The 26,830-nt window shown below is 48.7% G+C and overlaps 1 protein-coding gene across 3 annotated transcripts; it reads right to left on the bottom strand.

Annotated features, from left to right (window-relative positions):
- Nucleotides 1-1,329: 1,329 nt before the first annotated feature.
- Nucleotides 1,330-26,575, bottom strand: LOC128332495 (rho GTPase-activating protein 44-like). 3 transcript variants are annotated; one of them, XM_053266814.1, is made up of 13 exons: nt 25,849-26,575; nt 22,281-22,369; nt 20,787-20,883; nt 16,529-16,785; nt 15,183-15,343; nt 12,424-12,570; nt 11,084-11,161; nt 9,341-9,437; nt 9,089-9,177; nt 6,938-7,064; nt 6,422-6,545; nt 4,248-4,392; nt 1,330-3,457 (listed from the first exon to the last, which is right to left on the bottom strand). In XM_053266814.1, exons 1-13 carry the CDS (start codon nt 25,945-25,947, stop codon nt 2,379-2,381), a joined length of 2,589 nt encoding a protein of 862 aa, XP_053122789.1. In that variant the 5' UTR covers nt 25,948-26,575; the 3' UTR covers nt 1,330-2,378. The 3 variants fall into 3 exon arrangements, with proteins under 3 accessions (XP_053122789.1, XP_053122790.1, XP_053122791.1); XM_053266815.1 differs by having other exon boundaries at nt 4,248-4,368; XM_053266816.1 differs by having other exon boundaries at nt 6,938-7,004.
- Nucleotides 26,576-26,830: the final 255 nt, after the last annotated feature.

Raw genomic sequence — 26,830 nt, 5'->3', positions numbered from 1 at the left:
CGGGGGCAACAGAGCCATCCTTTCCCTCTCTACTTCTTCAGCACCACAGCTTCTAAATCATTATAAACTTAATTGCCACTAGTTCTCTCCTGCTTCCACACACTTATGACTTACCAAATTTAAGTCTGTCTCCCTTTCTCCTCCCTTTGACCACAATCAGAGGGCATTCCTGAAATTAATCCTCCTGCCCCCTCCCACGGCTCTTTTTGACAATTAATTATCAGCAGAGAAACCAGACTCGGATGCAGCACCAGGGAAGGCCAAGGCCAACTATAAGAAGAAGCCGAGCCAAGAAAGATCTGGCCAGATTACAAACCAGCCTGCTGAAAAGGAAGAAACTCTTATTCAGAGCCTGCCTGTGGCAGCCAAAGATTCGGCCTCATCATCACCTCTCCTCAGAGTCACCCCTCCAATCAGGGAGAGCCAGAGGGCAACCTCAGGATGCAGATTTGAGCACCATTTCTAAGAAGCAACCAATGTCCAATGCTCTGATTATTCTGTTTGTACGGCCAAACAGGGCGGAGTGAGAGATCCAATTTTCCACTTCAGGCACCAGAGTGTCTTTGGGCAGAGAGGCAAGGGTGCTGCCTTCATTTCCCTGATTTTCCACTCATTTTCCTATGCTCCTAGATCATTCCCTCCCTCTCAATATCCCTTGCCTAGGTCTCCGATGCATCTTACCCCCTCCTTCCCAGGGACTTCCCTCCTGCCTGCCTCTCTAGGATCAGAGAAGCTCAGCGAATGGCAGCCAGACACCCTTCTGTGACATCAGAGGAGCTCAGCCAATCACTCCAAGAAGCTTCACCACCACCACCATGTCCCTTTGTGCATTGCAATAATGGCCATTCAGAAATTCAGTGCATTCCTATACACCAGGGCTGCACAACTTTGCCCTCCTGCAGATGTTGGACTGCAACTCCCATAATCCCCATCTGCCACTCTGGATGGGGATGATGGGAGTTGTAGTCCAAAAACAGCTGAAAGGCTGAAGTTGTACAGCCCTGCTCCCCCTGACACACAGAGTACCTCTCCCATCTTATATCCCCTTTAATCTCACCTTCATAATTTTCCGCTCTATAAGCATATATGTGGAGATAAAAGAAATAACCCTTTAGAGGCAGAGGAACTATCAGCACCCGAAGGCTAAGGAAGTCTACCCCTGCACACAGAGCCAAAATGTTTCCATATTCCATTCTTCCCCCCTGCAATGACGGTTATGCCAGGACCTTAAAGATGGCCCTTAATTCCACACAGGGGAATTAAAAGGAAAGCTAGTCCTTTAAAAGCACGTTAACAAGGAAGGTGACATTTAAGAGAAAGACAGTCACATAGTATTTCTTGCTTTTAATTATTTAGTGTTAGAATTAGAAGGCACACAAGATGCAAATATGCACTTCTAAAAACCTTTAAAAATCATAATATACATATATCGTGTATTGGAAACGAGGGAGGCACTTCAATGCCCCCTAGTGGACAATTAAAGAAACTGGCACACATAAACACATGGGACCAGACAGGATGATAGAGGAATTGTCTCTCTTCAGTCTCTAGTCCAAAGGTGGTCAAGCTCGAGGCTCTCCAGCTGCTGGACTACAACTCCTATCATCCCCAGCTTCCTACTGCAGTCCAATAGCTGGAGAGCTTCCAGTGGGTCACTCCTGGACAAGACTTTTCCTAACTATCAATAATTCCGGGGAGTGGGTGGGATAGCATTGAACCAAGCAAAACTATAACCCCTTTGCTACAAACTGAAAGACAAGAGCAGTTCTCAGACACCAAACCGTGATTTTCAAACTTCTCATTGGCTGCCTTGGAATCCGTCCCTGGTGCCGTGTCTTCCCATTGTCCAAAGGGTGGAGGAAGTTCATGAGTCTAAAATGCCCAGGCTGATAGGATAGATAACCTCTTTGGAGGTTGCCAGAGGTCGTTGATTTGGGGTTGCTGGAAGGTTACTAAACACACACACTTTTGAACGTCGGGATCAGGAGAAAGAATTATGCAACAACTTTGCATTAAGAGCAGCAGGGGAAAGGAGCAGGAAAATACAAACAGCGCAGAGGGAGAAAAGGAGTCTGGGATGCCAGAACAGAGTGAGGAAGGTGGCAGAAGTCGGATCTTGTTAAGAGGAAGTCATTGCCAGGGCAGGAGAAACCGTATGATTTTAAAGGATCTTCCGGATTTCTGCACCTTAAATCCACCCCCCCGACATACACACACTTGTGCCAAAGTCTACAGTGAGACAGGACAGAATTGGACATGACAGATCAAGGCCAGTCTCGTGATTGATTCGCCCTTAAGAGGAGCCAGAGATGAAATAACCATCCTACGGAGGCTGGAAGGTCAGCTGTGGCCGGCTCAGTAGCCAGGCCCGGCTTCTGCTAGAAATCCAGCGAATCGTGGCTAGCCGTGAGCTGCATTTCTGCCAAGGCGGCTTCCGGGGAGCGATGCTTCTGTCGCGGTCCTCCTGCTGGCAGGCGCTCTGGCGGCGGGTCCTGGGGAGGTACGGCCGACGGTTCGGTGTCCTGAGGGTTCGGGGGCCGCGGCTCCTTCTTGCCACGCAGCCCAGCCGCCAAGGACAGCACAAAGTGCTTGCGGGTGACGAAGAGCTGCCTGCCATAGGCCTTGAAAGTCTCCAAGGGGCTCTTGGGGGCCAGCCCGGTGGCCCCCCTCTTTTTGGCATGGCCAGCAAGCGTCTCCGCCCCCGCCTGGAGGGGCAGGCCGCTCTCGTGACTCAGTGACCGCTCAAACCGGCGACCCCGCTTCCGCTTCGGGGGGCTGAGTCCGGCACCGCCCTGCCCCTGGCTAGTCTGGGAGGAGGCAGACAGGCGAGGAGGCTGGAAGGCGAGGGCCAAGCGCTTCAGGCGGGTTGGGGGGGCCTCGCCGAGGTGGTGGAGGCGGCCGGCTGGGGTGGGGTGGGCCTCAGGCAGGTCCAGCTGGGAGGGGCTTCGGGGCCCACGGCAAGGCCCATTTTCGGGGCCGCTGGCCACCGAGTGGTCTGCCAGCGTGACACACACCGCCGCGGGGATACTCAGTTGCCTCATGCCGGCCACGAGCACTTCCACTCCTGGCGGAGTTGGCTCGACCCGGCCCAACTCCTGGGCTTCGTCTCCTCCGGGGCTAAGCAGTGTCTCATCCGGAGAGAAACCCCTTCCTTCGGCAGCAGCATCCCCCGCTGAGAGGTCTTCAGGGCAACTCAGCGACCGGCGCAGAACTCTGCGGTGCCTGGGGGGAGACGCCAGCGGCCCGGCCTCCCCCACCGCACCCTCCGCCTTTCCCAGCAGCCCCCAGCAGCTTCCACACAGGCCGTCCACATCCACACCTGGGTGCCCAGGGGCAAGCCCACCCAGGCAAGGGCACGGCCCAGCGGTGTGTTGGCATTTCACGGCTGCAACGGAGACCTCTGGGTCTGCCCAGAGAGGGGCACGAAGGTCTTCGTCACACGGCAGTTGGGGAGATCCTGAAAATAAATCAATAGAGAGAGAGATTCTGGAGGGGTGCCATATTGGCCTTTTTAGCAGTGCAGCAGCCTAGAGCTCCAATGAGCCGACTGCAAAATCAGCTTCCGTGGGCAGAAGCCCAGTAAGGGACACAGGAAGCTGCCGTATACCGAGTCAGACCACTGGTCCACTTCTGACCAATGCATCTCAGACAGCAGGCTGTAACTCACAACAGCCCACCGGTTTGGCCCTCAGGGTGAACAGAATGATATTGTTATTTGAAAACAAAACAAAACAAAACAAAACAAAACAAAACAAAAAGAACAGAAAAGAAAACACACACACACAGAGCTGCGCACCTGCAGAGCAATCATTCTGTGTGCAAAATCAGGGGCTCACATTCTGCACCAAGGACTGGGCAGCATCCACATCTTGATCCTGTGGAATTCACTGCCACATGGCATATTAACATTTTGGTGTGATTCTATGGAATTGTATTGTACTAACTTTCGTAAACTGCCTTAAGATGAGTTTTTTTTGTGTGAAAGGCGGTATATAAATTGAATAAATACATAATTCAAAGTGTTATGGGAACGGCTAGATAAGGCAGCACAAATGGTTCTTCCTCTCCCTTGCACCCACTTTATCCCCATAACAACCTTGCAAGGTAGGCTAGGCTAGAGAGAGCAAATGGTCCGTGGTCAACCAGGGAGCTTCATGGCTGAGCCAGATTTGAACCTGGATCTCCTTGGTTCTAGTCTGACACACCAACCACAAGACCACGTTGGGTCTCTTGGGAACACACCTTACCCTTTCCGCTTCCCTTGGGCTTGGAGGAAGGCAGTGGGCCCCCTCTCTGTTGGGATGTGGGGCCTTCCAGCGCCTCCGTCACCATCCTCTTCACCAGAAGCCAGCCACTCGGCTCCACAGCCTTGGGAGAGGCAGAAAGAGATTGCTGGAGTGAGGGAGAAAAGTTGTGGGTTTTTTAGTTTTTGGAAGGATCATCTGAGGGCAGCCGACCCCGGCCCCATCAACGGGGTGGAGGACGGCAGTTACTTATAAAGAAGCAAGCAAGCAAACAAACAAACAAACGAATGTTCAGGTTTTGCGGGGACATGATAACCCCATGCTATGTGTAGCTCAAGCATCAATACATCGCTAGGAAAGATCTGGCAATGGCCAATAGCTTGGATGGATTCAAAGGAGATGGGAGAAATTCATAGAGGAGAGGAGAGGAGAGGAGAGAAATTCACAGAGGAGAGGAGGAGGAGGAGGAGGAGGAGTCATGATGGCTATATGGAACCTCCAGCATCAGAGGCAGTATACCTCTGAATAACCAGTTCAGAGGTATTCAAGTTGGGGGTGGGTCCTAGCTCAGTGGCGGAGCGTCAGCTCTGAACATATACCAGGCTCCCAAATCTGCTGACCGGCAACTCCGGGCAGGGCTGGGAAAGACCCCTGCCTGAATGAAACCCTGGTGAGCGGCTGCCAGTCAGTGTAGATAATAGCAGACCAATGGCCTGACGCAGTAGGAGTGAGTTCCTAGGGAGGAGCAGCAGCAGGGGTGAACTATTGCCTTCACGCCCTCCTTGCGGACTTCCTGGAAAGCATTTGACTGGCCCCTGTGGGGAGCAGCATGCCAGATGAGCAAATCTACACCGAACCACAGGAAGAAGACACTGCTAACAAGGCAAGGGGTTATAAGTCCCTGCACACCCCCAGTGCCAGTCTAAAACAGAGCTGATTTTTCATTCAACACATGCAGGGTTTTCATGATAAAGTTGTCCCGGACGCTTTCCAGATTAAACCCTCCAACAGGGTCACTACGGATCTGCTAAGTGTGCTTCCGTACTTCCTGTGCTGACAGCAAGAGGCCGTTCACATTTCCGGCGCCTTCTTTTAGATTTTATCTCTGCACTATCGTGCTACAGCGTTGCGCGTGCGTCGCAAAAAAAAAAGAAAGCAGCATCCGTTTCCCCCATTGCAGGAGTCTGAGATTCGGGGGATCGTTTTCAATACGATCCTGCCAAGTCGAAGCATTTGACCCCTGTTGTAGCGTGTCATCTGGAAAGCACCCAGAGAAGGGGGGATGCTACTCTCAGTCCATAGAGAGAATCACAGCCAACCAATGTAACAATTGCAGGCTACAAGGTTGATCTCTTGGGTGGGGGGAGGTCCTAAAGTAAAGGTAAAGTTGTGCCGTCGAGTCGGTGTCGACTCTTGGCACCCACAGAGCCCTGTGGTTGTCTTTGGTAGAATACAGGAGGGGTTGACCATTGCCTCCTCCCTCGCAGTATGAGATGATGCCTTTCAGCACCTTCCTATATCGCTGCTGCCCTGATATAGGAGTTTCCCATACCCAAACCGGCAACCTCTTGCTCCCCAGACAAGTTACTTCCCTGCTGTGCCATTAGCAATAGCAATAGCACTTACATTTATATACCGCTCTATAGCCGGAGCTCTCTAAGGGGTTTACAATGATTTAGCATATTGCCCCCAACATTCTGGGTACTCATTTTACCGACCTCATAAGGATGGAAGGCTGAGTCAACCTTGAGCCGCTGGTCAGGATCGAACTTGCAACCTTCTGGTTACAGGGCGGCAGTTTTACCACTGCGCCACCATTAGGTGGCTGATCCAAAAGTAACAGCAGGCTAATACCTTTATTCGGACCAACCAACATTTCACAGAGAAACAAGCACACGTCCCCAAAGCTTGCTCACTGCTTTGTGACCTTGAGGTTGGCCCTAATGAAGTTATGGCCACGAGTGGCTTTCGGTTTTCATAGGAAGGTCAGGCTGGCTGTGACACCAGTCTTTGTGTCTGCCTCTATGGACCTAGGTGGTGGTGGTGGCGGTATATATGGCAAAGACCCGATATAGCACACACTGCATATTTGCTGCTGCTCCTGCTGGCTGGAGGGAGAAGTGCAGGACGGAAGATGGGGTGCTCACGGCCCCTTGGCACACTGATGAGTTTCTCACCTCCGAGGGACTTGCCAGGTCTTTGCTGTGTCGGGAAAAGATGCGCAGGGATTTGTGCCCTGTGCCTTTCCGCTCAAAAGGGGCAGGCGAGCTGCTGGGGTGGTGGGTGCGGACGGAATGTTTCCTGAAAAGAAAGCCAGAACAGGGTAACTGCCGCAGTAGGCTTGGCCCAGGAGACAAATGTATGAAGGGGATGGCTATAAGTCATAATAGCTAAAATGGAACCTCCATGTTCCAAGGCAGTCTATCACAAAGTGCCCGAGGAGGAAAGACATCACGCAGCCACCCACCCACAACTTGCGCGGTTGCAGAACCAGCTGGAGGGTGACCGTTAGGAAAACAGTGATCCGTGACACACCACGAACCTTACCAACGGCAGCCAGTTCTGAAATGCTGGCTTGTAAGTAAGGACTCCCACCCTGTTTTAAGTCCACATTCACACACACATATACAGTAGCCCTCCAAGCCTCCTGCCGCAGCCCCCTATGAGAAGTTCCCCACCACAGCTCAACGTACCTCTGAGGACGTTTTCTGCAGCTGCTCCGTTTCCTCTGGAGCTTCACAGGTGGGATCCGGGGACTGCCTGCATCAGAGACCACGTTCAGGGTACTGCTGGAGAGGACCAGGTCAGGGCTTCTAGAAGCTGTGGGGGGGCAGGATTTAAAGGAGCGGGGCGGGAGGGGGGGAACACCCAGTGTTTCATTTACATTTTAAGCCAATCTCTTCTCCTTCATTTCAAGGAAGGCAGGTAAGTCTCTTGATGGTTACTAGCCATTTTGGCAAAATAGAACCTCCACATTCATGGGCAGGGTACCTTTGAACCCTGGTTGCTGTGGATAAATGGCGGGAGAGGGAAGTTTGCCTGCACGTCTCACTTCTGGACTTCTCAGATGTATCTGGTGGACCACTGTGGGAAGCCGGAGGCTGGACAAGTTGGACCTTGTTGGATCCAGTAGGGGCCTTGCTATGTTCAAGGCGAGCTTTAATTTTACTACACAGGGCTGCTGACCAAAGCAAGCATTTGTAACTGATTCCCAGGGTACCTAAAGGGCTGCCTCCCGCTGCACGGACCTTAAAGAGGGCCTTAAAGTTGCCCTCCAAATGCCTGTTCACACATCCCGCTGCCATGGAAAGCTCAAGAACATAGGAAGCTGCCATATACTGAGTCAGACCATTGGTCCATCTAGCTCAGTATTGTCTACACAGACTGGCAGCGGCTTCTCCAAGGCTGCAGGCAGGAATCTCTCTCAGTCCTCTCTTGGAGATGCTGCCAGGGAGGGAACTTGGAACCTTCTGCATGCAAGTAGGCAGATGCTCTTCCACTGAGCGATGGCCCCATCTCCTAAGGGGAATATCTCACAGCACTCACATCCTAATGCAAACCAAGGCAGTCCCTGCTTAGTAAAGGGGACAATTCACGTTCGCTACCACAAGACCAGCAATCCTTGCTTTAAAAAAAGCAAAATGGGTGGTAACCAGAGGCAGGGTCTTTTCCATCATGGCCCCTTGCTTCTGGAATTCTCTTCCCTGGAGAATTTTCCTGACATGGTCTTAGTCTTCCTTTTGGCATTGGAGACTTTCCTTTCTTTTTTGCACAAGCCTTTTTAGACAGAAATTAGTTTTTTAGAAAGTGGAGCCGGCATATCTTGTGGCAATTTCCATCTCCAATGTGTGTGTGTGTGTGTGTGTGTGTGCAGCTTGTGGCACTTATAATAGGTCTCCCTGCCTTACCTTTTTTTTTTTTTTTACAGTGGTATAAACCTGTGTTTACAGTGGTGGCACGGCTCCCACTAGCCACTGGCTAGTTTGTTTGTTTTCTGCAGAAGCCTCCTGCATCACGGCGTAGAGAAGGGGTAGCCAAACTGAGTCTCTCCAGATGCTGGATTACAACTCTCAGTCCCCAGCCAAAATGCATTGCTGCTGGGGATGATGGGAGTTGTAGTCAAACAACAGCTGGAGATTCCCAGATAGGCCACCACTTGCCATAGAGTCACTTTGTGGGGACTTCTGGACTTCTAAGTGGCAACTGCCACCTAGTGGCAGCCAGGGGGAACATCACCGGTAAGGTCACCCATTTCCATCTCTCCAAAAGTCACTGATCATAAATAAGACAGCAAGAGAGGGGGAAGGTGCATTTAATCTCACCCTCCGTTTTCCAAACTGGAATTGTATTGCAGTTTTGTTTGATAGTCTAGGCTGTTTTCTAGGGAGTGGGGCCACAGCTTAGAGGTAGAGAGTATCTGCTTTGCATGCAGATAGACTCAGGTAGATTCAATCCCTGACATCCTCTCCAGGCAGAAAGACGCCTGCCCGAAATCTTGGAGGGCCTCTGCCAGTCAGTGTAAACAATACTGAGCCAGTTGGAGCAAGAGCCTGACTCAGTATAAGGCAGCTTCCTATATTCTCCAATGTTCCCTGCTAGAGGACTTTACAGTTTTCTCTTTTTATAAGCTGTTCTGAAAACTCTGGCTGAAAAGCAGCTCACACATACATAAAAACATGCCTATTGCCTGCTTTTAAAGCAATTAAAATTGGTCTGTTAAGCTCAAAATTGCAGACTATCAGTTTATAACTGCATACGCCTCGAGGGGTTACAGGTCTCCGTGCGCCTTCCAGAAAAACGCCCTCAACAAGCATAATGTAAGAAAGAGAGAATATAACCATCACCTTGCCCGGTCCCTGCAGCTGAGCACTGATCAAACGGGTCTCCAGCATCCTCAGAGGGATCAGAGCTGGCTGAATCCAACCCAGACCGCCTGCAACAGGGAACAGGAGTGAACCAGGGGCATGTTTTTTTAAGTGCTTTATTCTGGTTGTTTTAAGGGAAGGACTCTCAAACAGAGGTCCCCAGATGTTAAGGGACTACAGTTCCCATCATCCCCAGCCATGATGACCTTGGGGGAAAGTCTCAGACAGTACCTCTTTTTGGATGAAAGCTCAGCAGCCCAGAAAGCATCATCAGAAGCTTTTCGCTTGGAGCTGAAAGAGGTTCTCGGAGCTGTATTACACAAGGAATCTGGAAGAGAGAGAGAGACTAGTTTCATAACATCAGACCAAACATTCTGGCAATTTGGATTATATTATTATTTATTCGATTTCGATTCGATTCCGATTCGATTCCGATTCAACTCCGATTCAACTCCGATTCAACTCCGATTCAACTCCGATTCAACTCCGATTCAACTCCGATTCCATATGGCTCAACTTAGTCCATATGTTCCTGTGCCAAGTTCTAAGAACTGCTTCGGAGGCCCTACTCTCTCTCTCGTCCATCTTTACTGGACAATGGACATCCAATTGGTGATGCCACAGAAGTGGAATTGCCTCCCCTTGAAGACTCAACAGGCTCCCCATCATCTCTGAGCTTTGAAAACGTCTTGCTTGATCCCTGCTGTTCGTAATTATCTGCTAGTTCTAAAGTTATTTTATGCTGGTCTTAGTGGTGTTGATTGCTCCTTACTGTTGTGGCTGAGTTCAGATGTACAGAATAACCACAGTTATAGCTGGCTGAGGTTGTAACGGCAGTATGCCCGAACGCACAAAACCACAGTTAGGGGCCAAAAGCTATCTCCGGTTTGCCTTGCCAAATTCCATTTGGAACCTTCAGTTAACTCTATGTTTCTCCGCCAACAACTGAGGTTTTGCCACTTAAGTGTTACGCCCGAATGCTGACTCAGCTATAACTGCAGTTTTGTGCCTATTCCAAACTCCAGTCAAAGAGGCAGCAGGGATGTGCCTCGGCACCTGGGCAGCAGGGAGGAGCTCCCCTCTCCTTCAACTGGAGTTTGGCTGCCCAAGGTTTGGTGAACGTCTGTGGCATGATTTGGAGTTAAGAACTGAAACCTCGGCCTTGCTTAACTCCAGTTAACTTGTACGTCTGAACTGGGCTTGTTTTTGCATGATGGATTTTAGAGTTTTAATTTACCAATTCTTTCCTTTTAACTTGCTTTAAACTTATTTGTAAAAGCAGCATAGAAATAAATGGAACTAGCAACAACAACAATAATGCTTTCAAATAGCTCAAATGTGGTCACAGACCACTGCCCTCAAACCCGCCTCTTAACTTACGAGCTGCTGTTTTCATTTTTCTGTCTGCTCTATCCTTCTAGACCCAGGTTCGAATTCCCACTCACCCATGACGTTCATGGGTGACTTTGGGCCAGTCACTCTTCCTAAGCCTAACCTGCCTCACAGGGTCGTTGTGTAGATATAACAAGGGAAGGAAAAACCTTGAATGCTGTCCTGAACAGGAAGGGCCGATTAGTAGATAAGACACAATTTGCCCTGCTAATTGATCAAAGAAGTGTCTTTTGAAATGGGGGCTCTCTTATATTGAAGTGAGGGAGAGCAGTTGTCTCTAATCAAGCCAACAGAGCGTCTCTCCAGTGGCTGTTGCTGCTGTTTTCTTTCTGTGTTTCTTTCAGATTGTGAGCCCCTCTTTGGGACAAGGAAACATCTGGCTTCTTTTGCTATGTAATCCGGTTTGTGAACTTTTTGTTAAGTAATAAATAACTACAGAACAATCAGCCTTTTAAAGAAATCAACTCAATGGCCAATTCAAAAAATCAGTGAAGATGGTATTTCCAATGTAAGGTCTGCCCTCTTTTCTTCCCAATGATTTCCCCTTCTGCTCAAACCCTCTTGTACCTCCTCTCCACTTACCCTCCTGGATCTCCTGGCCAGGAACCACACAAAGGGCTCTCCCTGACTTGAATTTGCTCAGGGTCTCGATGACAATGTCTGCAGGAAGGAGGGGGGAAAAAGAAGAGAGAAGAGATGATCTGCTTTGGGTCCCCCCCCCGCCACCCAAGAGTCAACCTCTCTTGTCCCCACCCACTTCCCCTTCTACCCTTGTACAGGCTTCCAGTTTCAGAGAATTTTCAAGTGAGTAAAGGTAAAGTGTGCGGTCAAGTTGATTTCCACTCCGGGCAACCACAGAGGCCTGTAGTTTTCTTTGGTAGAATGCAAGAGGGGTTTAGTGAGTGTCGCTACCTAAATAAAGGTATGGAAATGACCAATTGTGGTAATTTCCACAATTGTGGGACTGGGACATGCTTCCGGGTACATGATGGGAAAGAAATAGAGGGAACATCTGGCCACTTTTAACCCAAGCCACTAGGTTGTTTGATAGCAGGGTTACCAGCTCCTGAAACCAACAGTTTACTTAAGCACACTTAAGTAAAGTGTGCAGTTGAGTCAGTGTCGACTCCTGGCGCCCACAGAGCCCTGTGGTTGTCTTTGGTAGAATACAGGAGGGGTTGACCATGGCCTCCTCCTGCGCAATACGAGATGATGCCTCTCAGCACCTTCCTATATCGCTGCTGCCCGATACAGGTGTTTCCCATTGTCTGGGAAACACACCAGTGGGGATTCGAACCGGCCACCTCTGGCTTGCTAGTCAAGTCATTTTCCCACTGCGCCATTAGGTGGCTTCAACAGTTCTGGTACTCCAGGGCATTTTCCATACAACATGCTTTACTATGAGGCTTCACTGTGAGTTCGAAGTTGCCCCAAAAAACCAACGCAAAAAGTGGTGTGTTTTTAACCCAGGATATAAGTCGGGTTACACTGTAATGCGCCATGAAAAACCCGAATCGTGTGTGAAGTGCTCCCTGATAGCTCGCAGGGACTTTGGGGTCAATCGGGCCGATATGTGAATGCACACCCTCCATTATTCCAATGGCCATTCGGAAATCCCATGCATTCCTATGGCGGTTTGGAAGGAACCAGTGCATTTCAGTGGGCATTCCCTAGAGTCTACAGGATCCTTGACTTCTTGTAACAGAACCCCCCCAAATTACTGCATATATCTAAGTGAGGGGTGTGGCCATTGGGATGGGTGGGGCCATGGGGTGAGGCTGTCAGGGTGGGTGTGGCTACGGGGGCTGTCATGCACTGCACTTCTTAATTGGCGATTACATCACTGGATGTCCATAGGGCCAGTTTTAACAATATCTCCCCCCACAGCCCCACAAAGCAGTCTACCGCTCCGGAACACTCACCACCCACGCTGCGCCGTCTGAGTCGCTTCCTCCTCCTCCCTGCATCTCTGTCTGCAGCATCCTCTGGCCCTGAAGGGGTCTTTCTTTTGCTTTCCATGTCTGAAAAGGCAGACTGCACTTTCTCCTGGAGAGTTTGGGGGACTGTGCCTGAGACCAACGAGGCAAACGAGAGAATGAAACAGTAGCAGAGACCTAAAACGGAGGCATGCAGATGCTCAAGCTTCCTCTTGCAGAACCAATGCAAGAACTCCACCGTCGTGCATGCTGGACGGGGCCTTCTCGGTCATTGCCCCCTGAAATGCTGAAATGCTTTCCCAATAGGCATCCGCTGTTCTCTTTTGCTGATGCTGCTTTTGTATGCTGCACTCTTCTGTCCTATTGTGTCGGTGTGTTCTAATTTTTTAATAGATGTGTACAGTTTTTAATACTCAGATTTAATATTTGCACTTTTCGAGATTGTTAAATAGATGCGTACTGTTTTTAAATATGCTGTGAAGTGCCTTGGGATCACTTTAAAATGAAAAGTGGCCTATAACAACAAACAAACTCATGGAGCATTTCCAGATGGGACGTTTAGCTCACTTCTCCTCTTGGGTGCGTTCACATATCAGCCAGATTCACGCCGAAGGAATATATGCGAGCTATCAGGGAGCACTTCACACACAATCTGGGTTTTTCATTGCCCGTTAGAGCATAGCCCGATTTATGTCCGGGGTAATAAAAATCCACTTTTTGCGTCTGGCTTTTTGAGCAAATTCGAACTTGCAGGAATCCCACTGTAAAGCCTGCTGCCTGGAAATGCTCATGGCAATTCTTTGCAGCTCTATAAAGAATTTAAGAGTGTTCATAGCACTTCATGTGCATTATTTTGCTATCCTTACAACAACCCTGGTGCGCAGGGGTTCTCAAACTCCAGCCCCCAGATGCTGTTGGACTACAACTCCCATCATCCCCAGCCACAACGGCCTCCCATGTTGCAGACTGAGGCTGAGTGGTGACTTGCCTAAGGCCACTCAGAGAATTCAGGGGCAGAGTCAGGGCAGAGTCAGGGCCATAGCTCAGTGGTAAAACATCAGCTCGGCACGCAAGAAGCCCTAGGAAGGAGTGTCATTAGGGGATGGCCCATGGGGCACGGGCCCCCAATCTAGGGTTGCCATATTCAAGCTTCTCAAATCTGGGTAGCCTAATTTGCATATTATGCAAATTATGTGGCAACTAGTGAGCCAGCGTGGTGTAGTGGTTAGAGTGCTGGACTAGGACCGGGGAGATCTGAGTTCAAATCTCCATTCAGCCATGAGACTAGCTGGGTGACTCTGGGCCAGTCACTTCTCTCTCAGCCTAACCTACTTCACTGGGTTGTTGTGAGGAGAAACCCAAGTATGTAGTACACCGCTCTGGGCTCCTTGGAGGAAGAGCGGGATATAAAATGTAAAATAAGCAAACAAACCAACAAACCAATAATTTTAATACTGGGTATTGGCAAAGAGGCACCTTTTTAACGTGGTGACGATTCTCTTTATTTAGCAGGGGGAGAGTAACTGGCCCTCTCCACCCCCAGCACAGGACCTCCAGTGACTGTTGCTGGTGTCTATCTTGTGTCTCTTTTGAGACTGTGAGCCTTTTGGGGGCGGAGAACTATCTTCTAACTCCTTTCACTTTGGGGAGCTTTTCTGTTGCAAAGCACACAAGCTCAGTAGCACTGCTACCTTCTTCCTGATGTGTAGGGCGCTGCACAGAACAGAGAAGCTCCACATCTCAGGGTGTCCGTTTTAGCCACCAGGGGAAAGAAGAATGCGTTGTGCTTGCGTGCAGCCAGGCAGGCACAAAGTTCCCGGTGAGTCCAAGCGGCTTCCCTTTTCGATGCCAGGTAAAGACCTTTGTGTTCACCCCAGCCTTTTAAATTCGGGTTTTAAAATTCGGGTTTCCAGATTTGATCTAATTTTTAACTATTTTTAAAATGAGCTTTTAAGCTGCTTTGTATTGTCTATTGTATTTTCTTTTCACCTTTTTTGGGTCTGTTATGGTTTAATGTGTTATGTGTTTTTATTGTGTGTTTTAATCCTCTGTTGTGAGCTGCCCAGAGAACTATTTGTTACAGGGCGGCTAACCAATAAAGCTTATTCGCCCTAGACTTTTTCTTTACTGCCCCTTATAGCCTTATTACCGTTTTATAATTTGGCCATTATTTAGATTTATTACTTAGTTTTTTACTCCTGGTTGCTCCTTAGTTTTTTACTCCTTAGTTTTTACTCCTGGTTGACACTGACTCGATGGCACACTTTACTTACTTTCTTTATTTTTTGAATTTATATACTGCCCAATATAAAATCTCTAGGCGGTGTACAGAATTAAAAACATAATACAACACATAAACATTTAAAATTCATAAAAAGATAAAAATCATAATAGATAAAAGCACATTAAAATTTAAAAATCAGATTTCAGCTAATAGCCTGGGAAAGTAGGTACATCTTCAGGGTCCTCCTAAAAACAGGGTCCTCCTGTACTTTATGCCCTCTGTCTTTTTAATGTCTTTTATGCATCTGATGCCATTTGAGACTTTTTATGCCCTTACATTTCTCATGTACTCTAACTTTCATTACCCCTATGTCTCTATCACATGTAATCGCCCCTTATACTTTATGCTGGTCTGTGACTGTAATAAAGATCGATCAGTTGAATAAAGCTGATTATTAATTCTGATTCCCCTCCCCACCCTGCTTCCACCTGCGTTTTGCATCCACAAGAACTGGACTTGCCAATCTCAGAGGCGCGGCTGATCAGCGCCTGGACCACGGCCACCTGCCTCTGCAGCTCCTCCTCAGCTCTGCCATCCAACTTGCCACAAAGCCCGCCGGAGAAGAGGTTGGGGGCGAAGACGACGGCCAGGTTGGCCAAGTCCATTTTATTCTGCAGGCACCTGAAAAGGAGGAGGAGGAGAGGACAGGGGTGGCCTTGCGATCAGTATGGGGCACTGCAAGGGAGACGGGGAGGGGGTTCTGGGGGGTGGAAAGCGTGTGCCCATTAGCTGCTGTTGTCCAACAAGATCTGATGGGACTCAAGCTGGATCCCCCCCCCCCCGACTTACGGTGTAGCAATTATTCGGAAGTTTCTCGTGCAAAGAAAAAACACGCCCATATGTACAAGTCTTGATAGATAGGTAGATAGATACCCAGCGGTGGTTGTGCCTGTGTTTTTGGCCGGGGATACCTTCAGAAGCAACGACCCCCTGCTAACTGAGCATAGAGGCACCTTTCAAAGTGGAGATTCTCTTCTCTCTAGCGGGGGGAGAGCAACTGGCCCTGTCCAACCCCAGCACAGCAGCCCTCCAGTGGCTGTTGCTGGTGTCTACCTTACGTTTTGTTTTTAGATTGTGAGCCCTTTGGGGACAGGGAGCCATCTTATTTATGCATGATTTATTTTTCTATGCAAACCACTTCGAGAACTTGGGTTGAAAGAGCCATATATTAAGTGGCGCAGCGGGGAAATGCTTGACTAACGAGCAGAAGGTTGCCGATTTGAATCCCCGCAGGTACTATATCAGGCAGCAGTGATATAGGAAGATGCTGAAAGGCATCCTCTCCGACTGCGCGGGAGGAGGCAATGGGCAACCCCTCCTGTATTCTACCAAAAGAAAACCACAGAGCTCTGTGGGCGCCAGGAGTCGAAATCGACTTGACAGCACATGTTACCTTTAGTAGTTCAGAAGGGCAAGATTCTGGCTCTGTTGGGCAAAACAGAAGTCACCATTCCCTGAGCCTTTGAGCAGAGGGAGAGTTTAACCCACCCACCCTCCCTCCCCGCAAGCAAGCAAGCAAGCAGCCGCTGTGCTGAGAAGCATCCAAGTTGAAACATGGCTGGCCCTAAACCCAAGTCTCAAGATCTGCTTGTGCTAGTTCCCAAGCTCAAGTCCCCTGATGTGCCGGTCTACAACTCCCATCAGCCCCTGCCACAATCCCCATTGTGGCAGGGGGTGATGGGGGTTGTAGTCCAACCGCATCTGGGGACCCGTGGCTGAGAACCCCTGACCCAAGCCATACGGCTTGGGGCAAAGAACGAGGAGAGGCTAACAGCATCGGCTGGCTCACCACAGCCCAGCTCCTACCTGGCTGCCACATCCTGCAGGAAACGGAAGAAGTACCGCAGCGTATCTGTGCTTCCTTGGGGGAGCAGGCAGGTGAGCAGGATGGTCAGCGGGCCCCGAAGCTTGGCATCTTCTCGCTGCTGGACCTGGCAAAGGGGACTCTGCAACGGGGCTGGGATCAGGGGCTCAGGCACGTCCCGCAGGAACTGCTTGATGAGGATGGCCACGTCGCAGGGGAGAGCCATCTCGAGGCAGTTCTCACCAGCCTCCAGCCGGGCCTGGAAAGGAGACACGGGCAAGGACACCCCGGCTGCACGGAACTTTGCTCCTCAGCAACTCCACCCCTGGCTGGGAAAAGGACCCCAAATCCCCGACTCCTTTCTGAGGGGCTAAACTAACACAATCAGCAGAACTGAGCGGTCACATAAGATGCAAAACATTATGCAAGGATTGACACGGAGGCTTGCTTGTGTGTCTCTTCCCTCCCTGCCTCCTTTTCCTTTTGTAGGGAAAATAATCAGCGGCAGCGAGGTTTTCTTGGACAGACCCATTTCAGGCTGCAGGAGTTACAGTGTGAATGCTCTCCTGTGGTGGGAAGAGTGGGGACCTCTCTGCATATAGAACATGAGCGTGCCAGAGAGGAGGTTCAGCCAAGCCTTTGTGTCGATGGGCTCTTTCTCTCCATACAGGGAGTCTGAGTCTTTTGAGAGGGAGGGTCCAAATACAGAACTACACCCCACCCCCAGTTCCAGCCTCTCCTGCAGCCTTTAGAGGTCAAGTCCAGGAAAAGCCGCGTTATGTGAAGCATTTGCCTCCATTGATTGATTGGTTGGCTGGTCGATTCAGTGCCGTCAAGTCGGTGTTGACTCTTAGCAACCACATAGAGAGATTCTCTCCAGGATGATCAACTTGGCCTTTCAGGTCTCTCAGTGGTGCATTCATGGCTGTCATGATCGAGTCCATCCGCCTTGCTGCTGGCCGTCCTCTTCTCTTTCCTTCAACCTCCCCCAGCATGATGGACTTCTCCAGGGAGCCGGGTCTTCGCATAATATATGCAAAGTAGGATAGTTTGAGCCTGGTCATTTGTGCCGCGAATGAACATTCTGGATTGATTTGTTCTAGGATCCATTGGTTTGTTTTCCTGCCTGTCCATGGTCTCCTCAAAAGTCTTCTCCAGCACCCAAGTTCAAAAGCGTCAATGCTTTTTCTATCTTGCTTCTTCAAAGTCATTAGTCTGGCTTATATAGAATGGTTGGTATGTTGAATGGCTTCCATATACATAGAGGCAGGTACCATGATACCAGTGAAGGGTCCCTTGTCTGGTTGGCTGGTTCCACCTTTGTTTTCCGGGCAGCAGTTTGGGCCCGGCTTAGGGGTCTTGGTGGCATCCAAAACTATCCAATAAGAAGGTCCCTCAGGGAAACGTCCTACCCAATCTAGTCAAAGGAAAAGGAACTGTGTGGGGCGGAGGCTCCAGCCAATCAGTGTAAAAGAGACAGCTGGGCTGGGGCGGGCTGGGCCCAGGCCTGGCAGGTAAGGGATACAAGGTTTTGAATATCCCCCCACACTTGGGTGGGGTGGGGTGGAAATATCAGCAAGCAAAGCAAGTAAAGTAAAGCCAGCATGGTGACGTGGTTAGAGTGTTGGACTAGGACTGGGAAGACCCAGGTTCAAATCCCCTATTCAACCATGAAACTCACTGGGTGACTCCGGGCCAGTCACGTCACGTGTCTCTCAGCCTAACCTACCTAACAGGGTTGTGGTGAGGATAAAAATAAGCACGCACACGGCTCTGAGCTGCTCGGAAGAAGAGCCAGATACAGGTGTAATTAATTAATTAATTAGAAAACGAGAGGGCCAGGTTTGCCCACCAAGGAGATTCTAGCCTGCCTCTGGCTTCCTTTCTGAGCTTTTTCTATTTACACGGGGGCACGGTGTGTGTGTGTAATCAAAACTAGCACCCCATATCTGCAGCCTGAAGTGGGACAGTCAATTGTGATCACCTCCTGCATGCACGGAACAGGTCTAGGTTAGCAGCTGCCACCACATCTTGAGGGAGGGAGTGGGATTGAAACGCTTGTGTCTGTTCTGAGTGTTCGCAGCCCATCAGGCCTACTGGGCAACTGTCAGTTCTGCTTAAGAGAAGCACAAAAAAGAAAGAAAGCCTCCCATCTCTCTGCAGCTTACACCACCCTCACTGGCCAGCAAGCAGCAGTTCCTCTACGGATGATGGCCTCCTGTAGATAATCACAAAGCTGCCACTGAGATGCTGTAACCTCTGCCTCTCACGTAGAGTTCACCCCAAACAGGCTTAACACACTTAGGTGTAAAGAAGAAGAAAAACTGTTACCAAGCTGAAAGCTATCCAGCCTCACTTGGGATAATGCCCTGTGTGTGTTCATTTGGAAATGCAAAGAGATTACAAGACCTCCTGGAGTGGTCCACCTGCATTTGCCCACAGCTCGCCTGGGGGAAACTCAGGGCCAGGCCTTTTTTCATAATCATCTTGGGGCTCTAGAATGACCGCTCTGGGGGTGTAAGAGCCCCCCCATCTAGAGTTGCCATGCCCCCCCCCCAAATTCCAGATTTCACCCGGATTTTAAACATCTCACCCAGATTGCTTCGCCCACCCGGATTCGCCTGGATTTCAGCTTTCATTTTAAAAAATAAAATAAAATAAAAATAAAAATGCTAAGCTCTAGCCCTTGTAGAAGCAGAGTTATGGAGCAAAACGTGCTGTCACTATTCTGCTCAAATTTATTTTCAAGCCAATGTACATAATATGCAAATTACACACCCGGATTTGGAAAGCCAGAAGATGGCCACCCTATCCCCATCTCTGGTAGCCTTTAAAAGAATTCTCAAGATTCATTTCTTTAAGCAACCCTTTGACCAGGTGTGAGTTGAGTTTTTTGCCATTTTAAACTTTTAACTGTTTTAATGCTTATTTCTTAATTTTATCTCAGTTAAAGGTCACAACACAGTTCTAACCGTGGCTTTACTGTTTTGTAAGAGTTTGTAAACCACCATGGGACATTTGGGTGTGGCACGGGTACAGAAGTGTAACAAACAAAACTATATTTGAGCCTGCTAGACATTGATATTGAGAAATTGTTCCTTCCAGGATTTCTGAAAAATCCCTTTCTCCCCTGTGGGGGGAAAGCCAGGTTGTAAAACCACTGAAGTTTACTGGTAAGCCCATTGCTCAAGTTCCCTTCTTTTTAAGCAACCTCTCCTTTTATGGATTTCAACACACCCCTTTCATGCAGAATGCCATCAAGAAGGCAAGTGGCAATAGGGCTGAAACTCCACAGCCTCCCCATCACCCCTCTAAGAACACAGACCTCAGGAAACAAATCTCTCTGGGGGTCCAAGGTGTAAAAAGAAATGGGTTCTATTCTGTAGCTCTTCCTCAAATGCTAGGATGGGATTCAACAACTTTTTAAAAAAGCAGCATTCGCTCAGGTTCTGGGACGGGTGACAAGTAAGGTGGTTAAAGAAATCTGAATCAAGTGAGTTGCAATTGATTAATCAATTAAATCCGCTTAAATCTGCATATGATTAAATAACTTTGAAGAGTTCAGAGATTAGTAGAAGCCAGCATGGATGGATTTGTTAAGGATACATCCTGCCAGAGTAATCTTATTTCTGTTTTGATTGGGTTACTATCTTAATAGATTGTGGGACTACTGTGGACATAATTTACCTGGATTTCAGCAAAGCAATTGACAGAGTTCCCCATGATACTGATTAGTAAACTGATCAAATGCAGGCTACATGAGAATACTGTCAGATGGATTCTGAGGGAGAGGAAGTTTAAAAGAACAACAATCCCACATACACTGCCCATAATCCATGCTGAAATTTAGAAGCACAATAACGCATTACCAGTCATTTAACTGGTTTTATTGGGTATGTTTTTTAAACTTTTAATTAGATTTGTATTTTTTATATTCCAATTTAATATTTGTATTGTTTTAACTGTTTAATACTTTTGTATTGTTTTTAAATGTATTGGATTATTGAGATTATTTTAATGAAAGGGCACATAAATAAAATCCTCTGAATATGAGGAAATAAATAAAATAAGGTCCTCTGAATATGAGCCAGGAACTTTCGCAGAGTTGCCAGAACCTAAGGGGTATACCTGCGGGTCAAATGGGCCATAAGCCAGAATTTGGCTTTTTAAAAGCCAAATCTGGCCACCTAGCGGGAAGTTAAACACCCTTATACATGGCCCACATTCCCAGCTCTGCAGATTTCCAGTTCCATGTTTTACCTTTAAAGCTTTGATGCGGGTTACTGAGCCGCATTTCCGGAAGAGACCTTCAACGTGAAGATGCGATCGGAGGAGTTCACAGGCGTTCACGAGGAACCTAAGGACAAGACGACACAGAAGCAGTGATGATAAGTCAAAAGGGGGGGGTCTCTGAAGATCAGCTGGAGGGGGCAGCAGAAGAGGTGGAGTGGGCAGGGGAGGGAGGGGATGTAAACCACTTGGGGAACCTTTTGTTGAAAAGCAACAAACAAGTATTCATAATAGTAATCACGTTTTTGTGGGGCTGCTGTGGAAGGAGTGGGATTTGACAGGTTAGATGGGCTAATATATAGAAGTCTGGACGGGGGCCAGAAGAAAACTGGAATATATACACAGATGGTCCCCAAATGGAAGACTCCAGCGCGACACCGCTTGTGCATGTGTTCACTTATGAGCAAACGCAACCAACAGACTGACAGCAACGGATGGCTGCAGCAACAAAGACTCTCAGATGTGAACGGGTTCCCGCAGAGATTATGCCACCATCAGGACTTTCACATATCCTCAAACAGAATTTCCTATTCATGGAGGCGGTGCACACATTCAGCCATCAAGTGTATGGCAGTCAAGTGATGGCTGTGCATGTGTGAAGTGGCACAAGGTTAGGGACTTTGCTAGGTTTAGTTTGGAAGGGTGCACCTTATACACATGGTACGACAAAGAGAATTGTTTAAGGCACGGGTGAATTTCCCAGAGTTCTCCTCCACAAGGAGTACAGCGTTTTATCTCTGGCAAGGGCTCCCAACCTGGGCCCCCCCCCCGATATTAGGAACAAAAGAAGCTGCCATATACCGAGTCAGACCTTTGGTCCATCTAGCTCAGTACTGTCCACCCAGATTGGCAGCGGCCGGCTTCTCCAAGGTTGAGGGCAGGAGTCTCTCTCAGACCTATTGGGAGATGCTGCCAGGGAGGGAACTTGGAACCTCAGCCGCTCTTCTCAGAGAGGCTCCATCCCCTCAGGGCATCATACAGGGCTCACACTAGTAGTCTCCCTGTAAAACTCATAGAGAGATACTTTCTTGATGTAAGTACCCTCTTCTCTCAGTTGTCTTGGATAGTGATTGTTGTATGGTGTTTATTCAGCTGGTCAACTGACTGTAATAAAGGAATCTATCTATCATGTAGTCTCCCATTCAGATGCAACCAGGGCGGACCCTGCTTAGCAGAGGAGACCATTCATGCTTGCTTCCACAAGACCAGGTCTCCTCCCACATTGTTGGATTGCCAACTCCTTCATCCCCAGTTCTAGTCCAACATCATCTGGGGATTCAAGGCTGGGCAACTCTGCCCTACAGAGGCCGCCTGGGAAAAGACAGAAGAGAATGATCTTTGTTCAGGTTCAGAAGATCCAAACAGGATTCTTGACTTCCACCGAGAGCGAAAAGGGTTGGTTGGTTTTTATAAAGTTACAATGGGGGTGCTGGTGGTCCAGCACGAGAGGTACATGTGACTCACTGTGGCACCCCCTTTATGTGCTCCGAAAGGGGTAGCAGCTGCAACGGAACGCCGAACAGACCATGGGATGAAGCAGACGCCACTTTCTCCTGCAAGAGACCAAACGGGGATTGAGCTGCCCGGCTGACATCCGGAGTGGGTGTGTTGTCTTTAGGCTCCTTGGGGCACGGACCTTTTGGGCACTTATGCTACTCCAGCACCTGCTTTGTATATTGAAATAGAAATGTACATTTTGCTAATGTTGGTATTTATTGTGGGTGTTTCCAAAAGAAAGTCTTCGTTTGAGCCATCAGAGTTCGGGCGTGGGACCTACCCAGTGCTGTAGAAGGAGTAGTGAAGAAAAAAGTGTGCACCTGAGCATATGCAGAGTTAGAAGGTTGGAACTTCCTTAGATGAATGATTGGCCACAAACACCTTTCTAGCCACTTCTTGAACTATGGGCCGGGGGATGAGGCCCTTAATGAAATATATTCACAAGCCCACCTATCTCCCCCCACTTAGCCAAATCCTGGCCCCACAGTAGCCTTCTAACATCAGTAGCTAAGCTGGCCAGCACTAATAGTAGGGGGCCAAATAATCTCTGGCCTCCTGTAATTCCAAGCACTGCCTTGTAAAGCCCTGAAATGTTCTGGTAAGGTCTCCATATCAGAAGTGTCTGAATTCCCAGCTGGGTCTGCATCCTTGAGCTTCTCGTTCTAGGAATGTGTGCCATCATATTGGTTGCTGAGCCAGCTAAACTGGGTAAAATTCAAGCCTGTACCCAGTAAGGGATAGCCCCTAGGTTCTAGATGGGAGGTGTGAGGAGAAACACTGATTGATTCTCACACAGCAGAGTATGCCCTGGTGGTAAAGAAGTTCAGCCCAAGAGGTTCTCTGGAGACATTCAGTGGAGTTCAAAAAACAAATAAAGCTGTATTAAGAAACTAATACAGAGAGCCATTGAACAGCAGACTCCAGCAGGCACTAGCCTTCAATGACTGAAAGTTTTGACTGACTCTAAGGGACCAAGAGAGACCTATGAACATCTCATCATGCCTCTAGTGGCCAGAAGAGGTTACTGCCATGCTAAGAGCAATGCTTTAGAATTCTCACCTCTCCGCAGTTGGCACCACACCACACCTCACTCCAGTGATCCCACTCCTCAACAAGCCTATGTTTGATAGCTCAAGGATCCCCAAACCTGGGTCCCCAGTTGTTGCTGGACTACAACTCCCATTATCCTGAAGGCCATTGTGTGCTCGGGAAGTTGGGAGCACAAGACCAACAGTCTCTGGGGAGGGAGGGAACCCCTTGACTAGCAAACAGTAGAAAAAAGGTTGCAAACGCTTCAGCACTGGCCCGGAGCCTCCAGAAATAGACAACCATCTCTAGGCGGCTGTTAAAAACAAACTTTGATATTTGAATAGCAGCTTCATATTGTTAATTAGAATAATTAGAAATCTCCAGAAATTGTTTCACTCAGCAACGATATGTAGAAACTCCACCTAGCTTAGCTAGTAGTCAAAACTGTCACACGTCTGTCCCGCCAAACACACAGGCCCCATGAAGCAGGCAGATGTGAAAACCTGGAGGTTATTCACACATGGCTTTATGCCGCAGGGTATCTGAAGAGCGAATTTGCATCACAGCAGAATGGCAAGATGTTTACTTGGGGGAATTAAATTGACAGTTCACATAGCTCTCAGTTCCTCCCCGCACACCCTGGCAGATCTTTTTCCTGTGCATTCGCAGCTATCTAGTAGTCCTGGTTTTCTCTCCAACCAGCCAGAAATCACGCCACAGAGGAAGAGGCAAGAGAACTTTTTAAAAAATAGTTTGACAACTAAGAGCACAAGACCAGCATAGAGTTGCCAAACGGCTGGATCAAACAGCAGGATGCTTAACCCTTGCCTTTGTGAGTGACTGCCTTCATCACATGATGTTACACACACACCCCCCCCTAATAGGATCAGCTTAGACAACAAAGGGTTCAGGTTACATCCATTCTGCATATCTAAAGCCTATGCAAAACATAGCAAGACACACATTTTGCTTGTATTTAACTCAGGAATTTCTCCCTCCCCCTCCCTCAACAGAGTATCAGCCAATCAGCAAGAACCACCACCCCCCCCCCGCCCAGCGCTTACAATTGCAAATCATTCAGAGCAGGCCATACCTGAAACAGCTGTCAAACTCCCCTTCATTGAGTTTTCAAAAATGCCAATTTACTGGCATGACCACCCCAAACACAACAGAGAAAACTGCGGGGCAAAACAGAAGCCCCGGGTCACCCCCCCCCCAAGCCTCTGAAACTAGAGAATTTTTTTAAAATGGACATATTGGGGCTAAGCCAGAATTCGCAGCCTCCATGCGGGGGGAAACAAATTCCTGTCTGTCCTGGTTCCTGATAGCCCACAGGGACCTCGGGGTAAATCCAGCTAATATGTGGACTGGTGCACTCCAGTCAGGAGTGGGTTTGCAATAAAAGCCCTGTGTGAAAAGCCTCCAGTGGGTGGGACCTTAGCTTTGCACACAGAGGGTCCCAGATTCAGCCCCCAACCATGAGCATCTCCAGTAGGGCTGGGAAAGGTCCCTGTCTGAAAGCCTGGAAAACTGCTGCCAGTCAGTGTAGAGAACACTGGGTTAGATGGACCAAGGGTCAGACTCAGCAGGAAGCAGCTTTCCAGGACCAGCATTTTTGTCTTGGAACATCTCACTGGCCACCGACATCCGTTAAGGAAAAATCCGTTAAGGAAAAATCTTACGGTCATTCAGTAGCACGACAGCCCAAAGAGATGGTCATCTCAATCCTGCATCCTCTGCAGAAAGGGAGCCTTATGGGCCAGCAGCTCACAACAACAACAACACACAAGGGTGTGTGTAGCAAGTTAAGAGTCTCTTCTTTGGCTTTTTCTCCCAGAGATGGGTGGGAGCTTGAGGGCAGCAGGGCGATGCCTCACCCCTCTTCAGTGGCATTTGAGCGTTTCAGTCAGCTGAGAGACTCAGCCACAAATGGGATGTGAATTTGGGGGCAAAGCAGGCCCCAGGTTGGGGGCGAAAGGGAAAACATCCTGTTTGAGGCAAAGCACCACAAGGCAAGGCACATTCGGTCTGGTTGCAGCAACACACATTTTGTTAGCTAATTTTTAGCCGCCAAGCCAGGAAGAAATCAAACCCATCATTTATTTATTTTTGTTTATTTATTGAATACATGTATATACCTCCCAAAACATAAGTTCTCTGGGCAGTTAGCTGGCTGTCGATCCATGGCAAAACAAAAGCACTTCATACGTGCTCAGAGGCATTATTGTTACTTTGACATTCCGAGGCTCAGCCCTAGCACTCGGGCCTGTATCAGGGAAGATCCCCAGAACCAAAGGCACTCTGCATATGCCCAGAGGCACCCACCTAGTACTTTACATCCTCCGGACCTGAGCTGAAAAGAGGTACTGGAACTCCCCTTGGAATGCCCAAGATTTGACTTTTTGTTGTTTTACTAGGGACAAACCTAAGCACAGCTACATAGCTAGGGAGACACATACCCCGCACCACATTTTGGGAAGAAAAAAAGCCCTCCTCAGCCACTCACCTGACTTGAATTGGTCTTCCAATGTGGGATTTGAACCCCAATACTTTTGAGGTAGTGGACAATAGCTTGGCAAAGCTCCTCTTTCTCCAGGCTAGACATGATGCCTGTGCGGCTTCGCCACGTTTCACATGTTAAAGCTTAAGGGCCCCTCAGAACCAGCTTCAACATCCTCTCAATCCACAATTATTGGCTTTTTAAAAACAAGAGACTTTGGAGATGGGTTGGGGGTGGGGGTCAGGGCGTGAAAAAGGAGGACATTCTCTGGAAAGGGAAGAGCTGAACCCACTGAAATAACCCAGTTCAGTCTTGCAGTAACCACAGCTCAGGCCTATTTCCTAGAAAAGGGCTTTAAAAGTATTATAAATCCATTTCCCCCATCATTTCCCAGATTAATTAAGCACTTGAGCCGCTTCTGAGGGAGCCCAACAGATCTTTTTAGAGAAAAAGTGGAAACTTCTTGGGTGGTTATCCTCTTCAAACATTAAAGAAGGTTTGCACCAGTTGTACAGAAAGCAGGGAAGACCACCCAATATCCTTTACTCTGCCCTTCAGGCCCAGTTTAAAATATTTCTCAAAGAATGCCCTTACTGCCCTCCAGATCTGAGCTACGCCTTGCTATAATCTCTCTCCTCATTGCCCCTGCAACAGAAGGAAGCCACCTTTGCCACACTGCAGCCTTGTCCACCGACAACCACCCTTTCCAGGAAAGGAAAAGAAAAGTGAGAGAGGAATACAAGCTGGCCATTTATCAATTCCCTCTGGGCAGCAAAGGCCATGTTTAAAGGGACACCACACCTCACCCAAAGCAATAGATGCAGCTTGAAGAAAATGCTGGATGATAGAGCTGCCAGTGGTTCGAGGGCTGTGCTGCTGCTGGATTTAGGGAGCCCAGATTCTATTTCCTAGCCCAGGCTTCTCAAACCTGGGTCCCCAGATGTTGTTGGACTACAGCTCCCATCATCCCCAGCCACAATGGTCAAAG

The sequence above is a fragment of the Hemicordylus capensis genome, chromosome 7 (genome assembly GCF_027244095.1).
Source record: "Hemicordylus capensis ecotype Gifberg chromosome 7, rHemCap1.1.pri, whole genome shotgun sequence".
Classification (NCBI taxonomy): Eukaryota; Metazoa; Chordata; class Lepidosauria; order Squamata; family Cordylidae; genus Hemicordylus; species Hemicordylus capensis.
This window is presented reverse-complemented; position numbering and strand designations above follow the sequence as displayed.

Bases quoted from the DNA above. Each gene is read 5' to 3' on its own strand.
- LOC128332495 (XM_053266814.1), bottom strand. From the start codon at position 25,947: ATGTCTAGCCTGGAGAAAGAGGAGCTTTGCCAAGCTATTGTCCACTAC. The intron at 16,786-20,786 runs GTAAAACATGGA...TCTCCTTTCCAG, and splicing joins CCCGCATCAAAGCTTTAAAG to GCCCGGCTGGAGGCTGGTGA. The intron at 9,438-11,083 runs GTAAGTGGAGAG...TCTCTCTTCCAG, and splicing joins TGGCCAGGAGATCCAGGAGG to ATTCCTTGTGTAATACAGCT.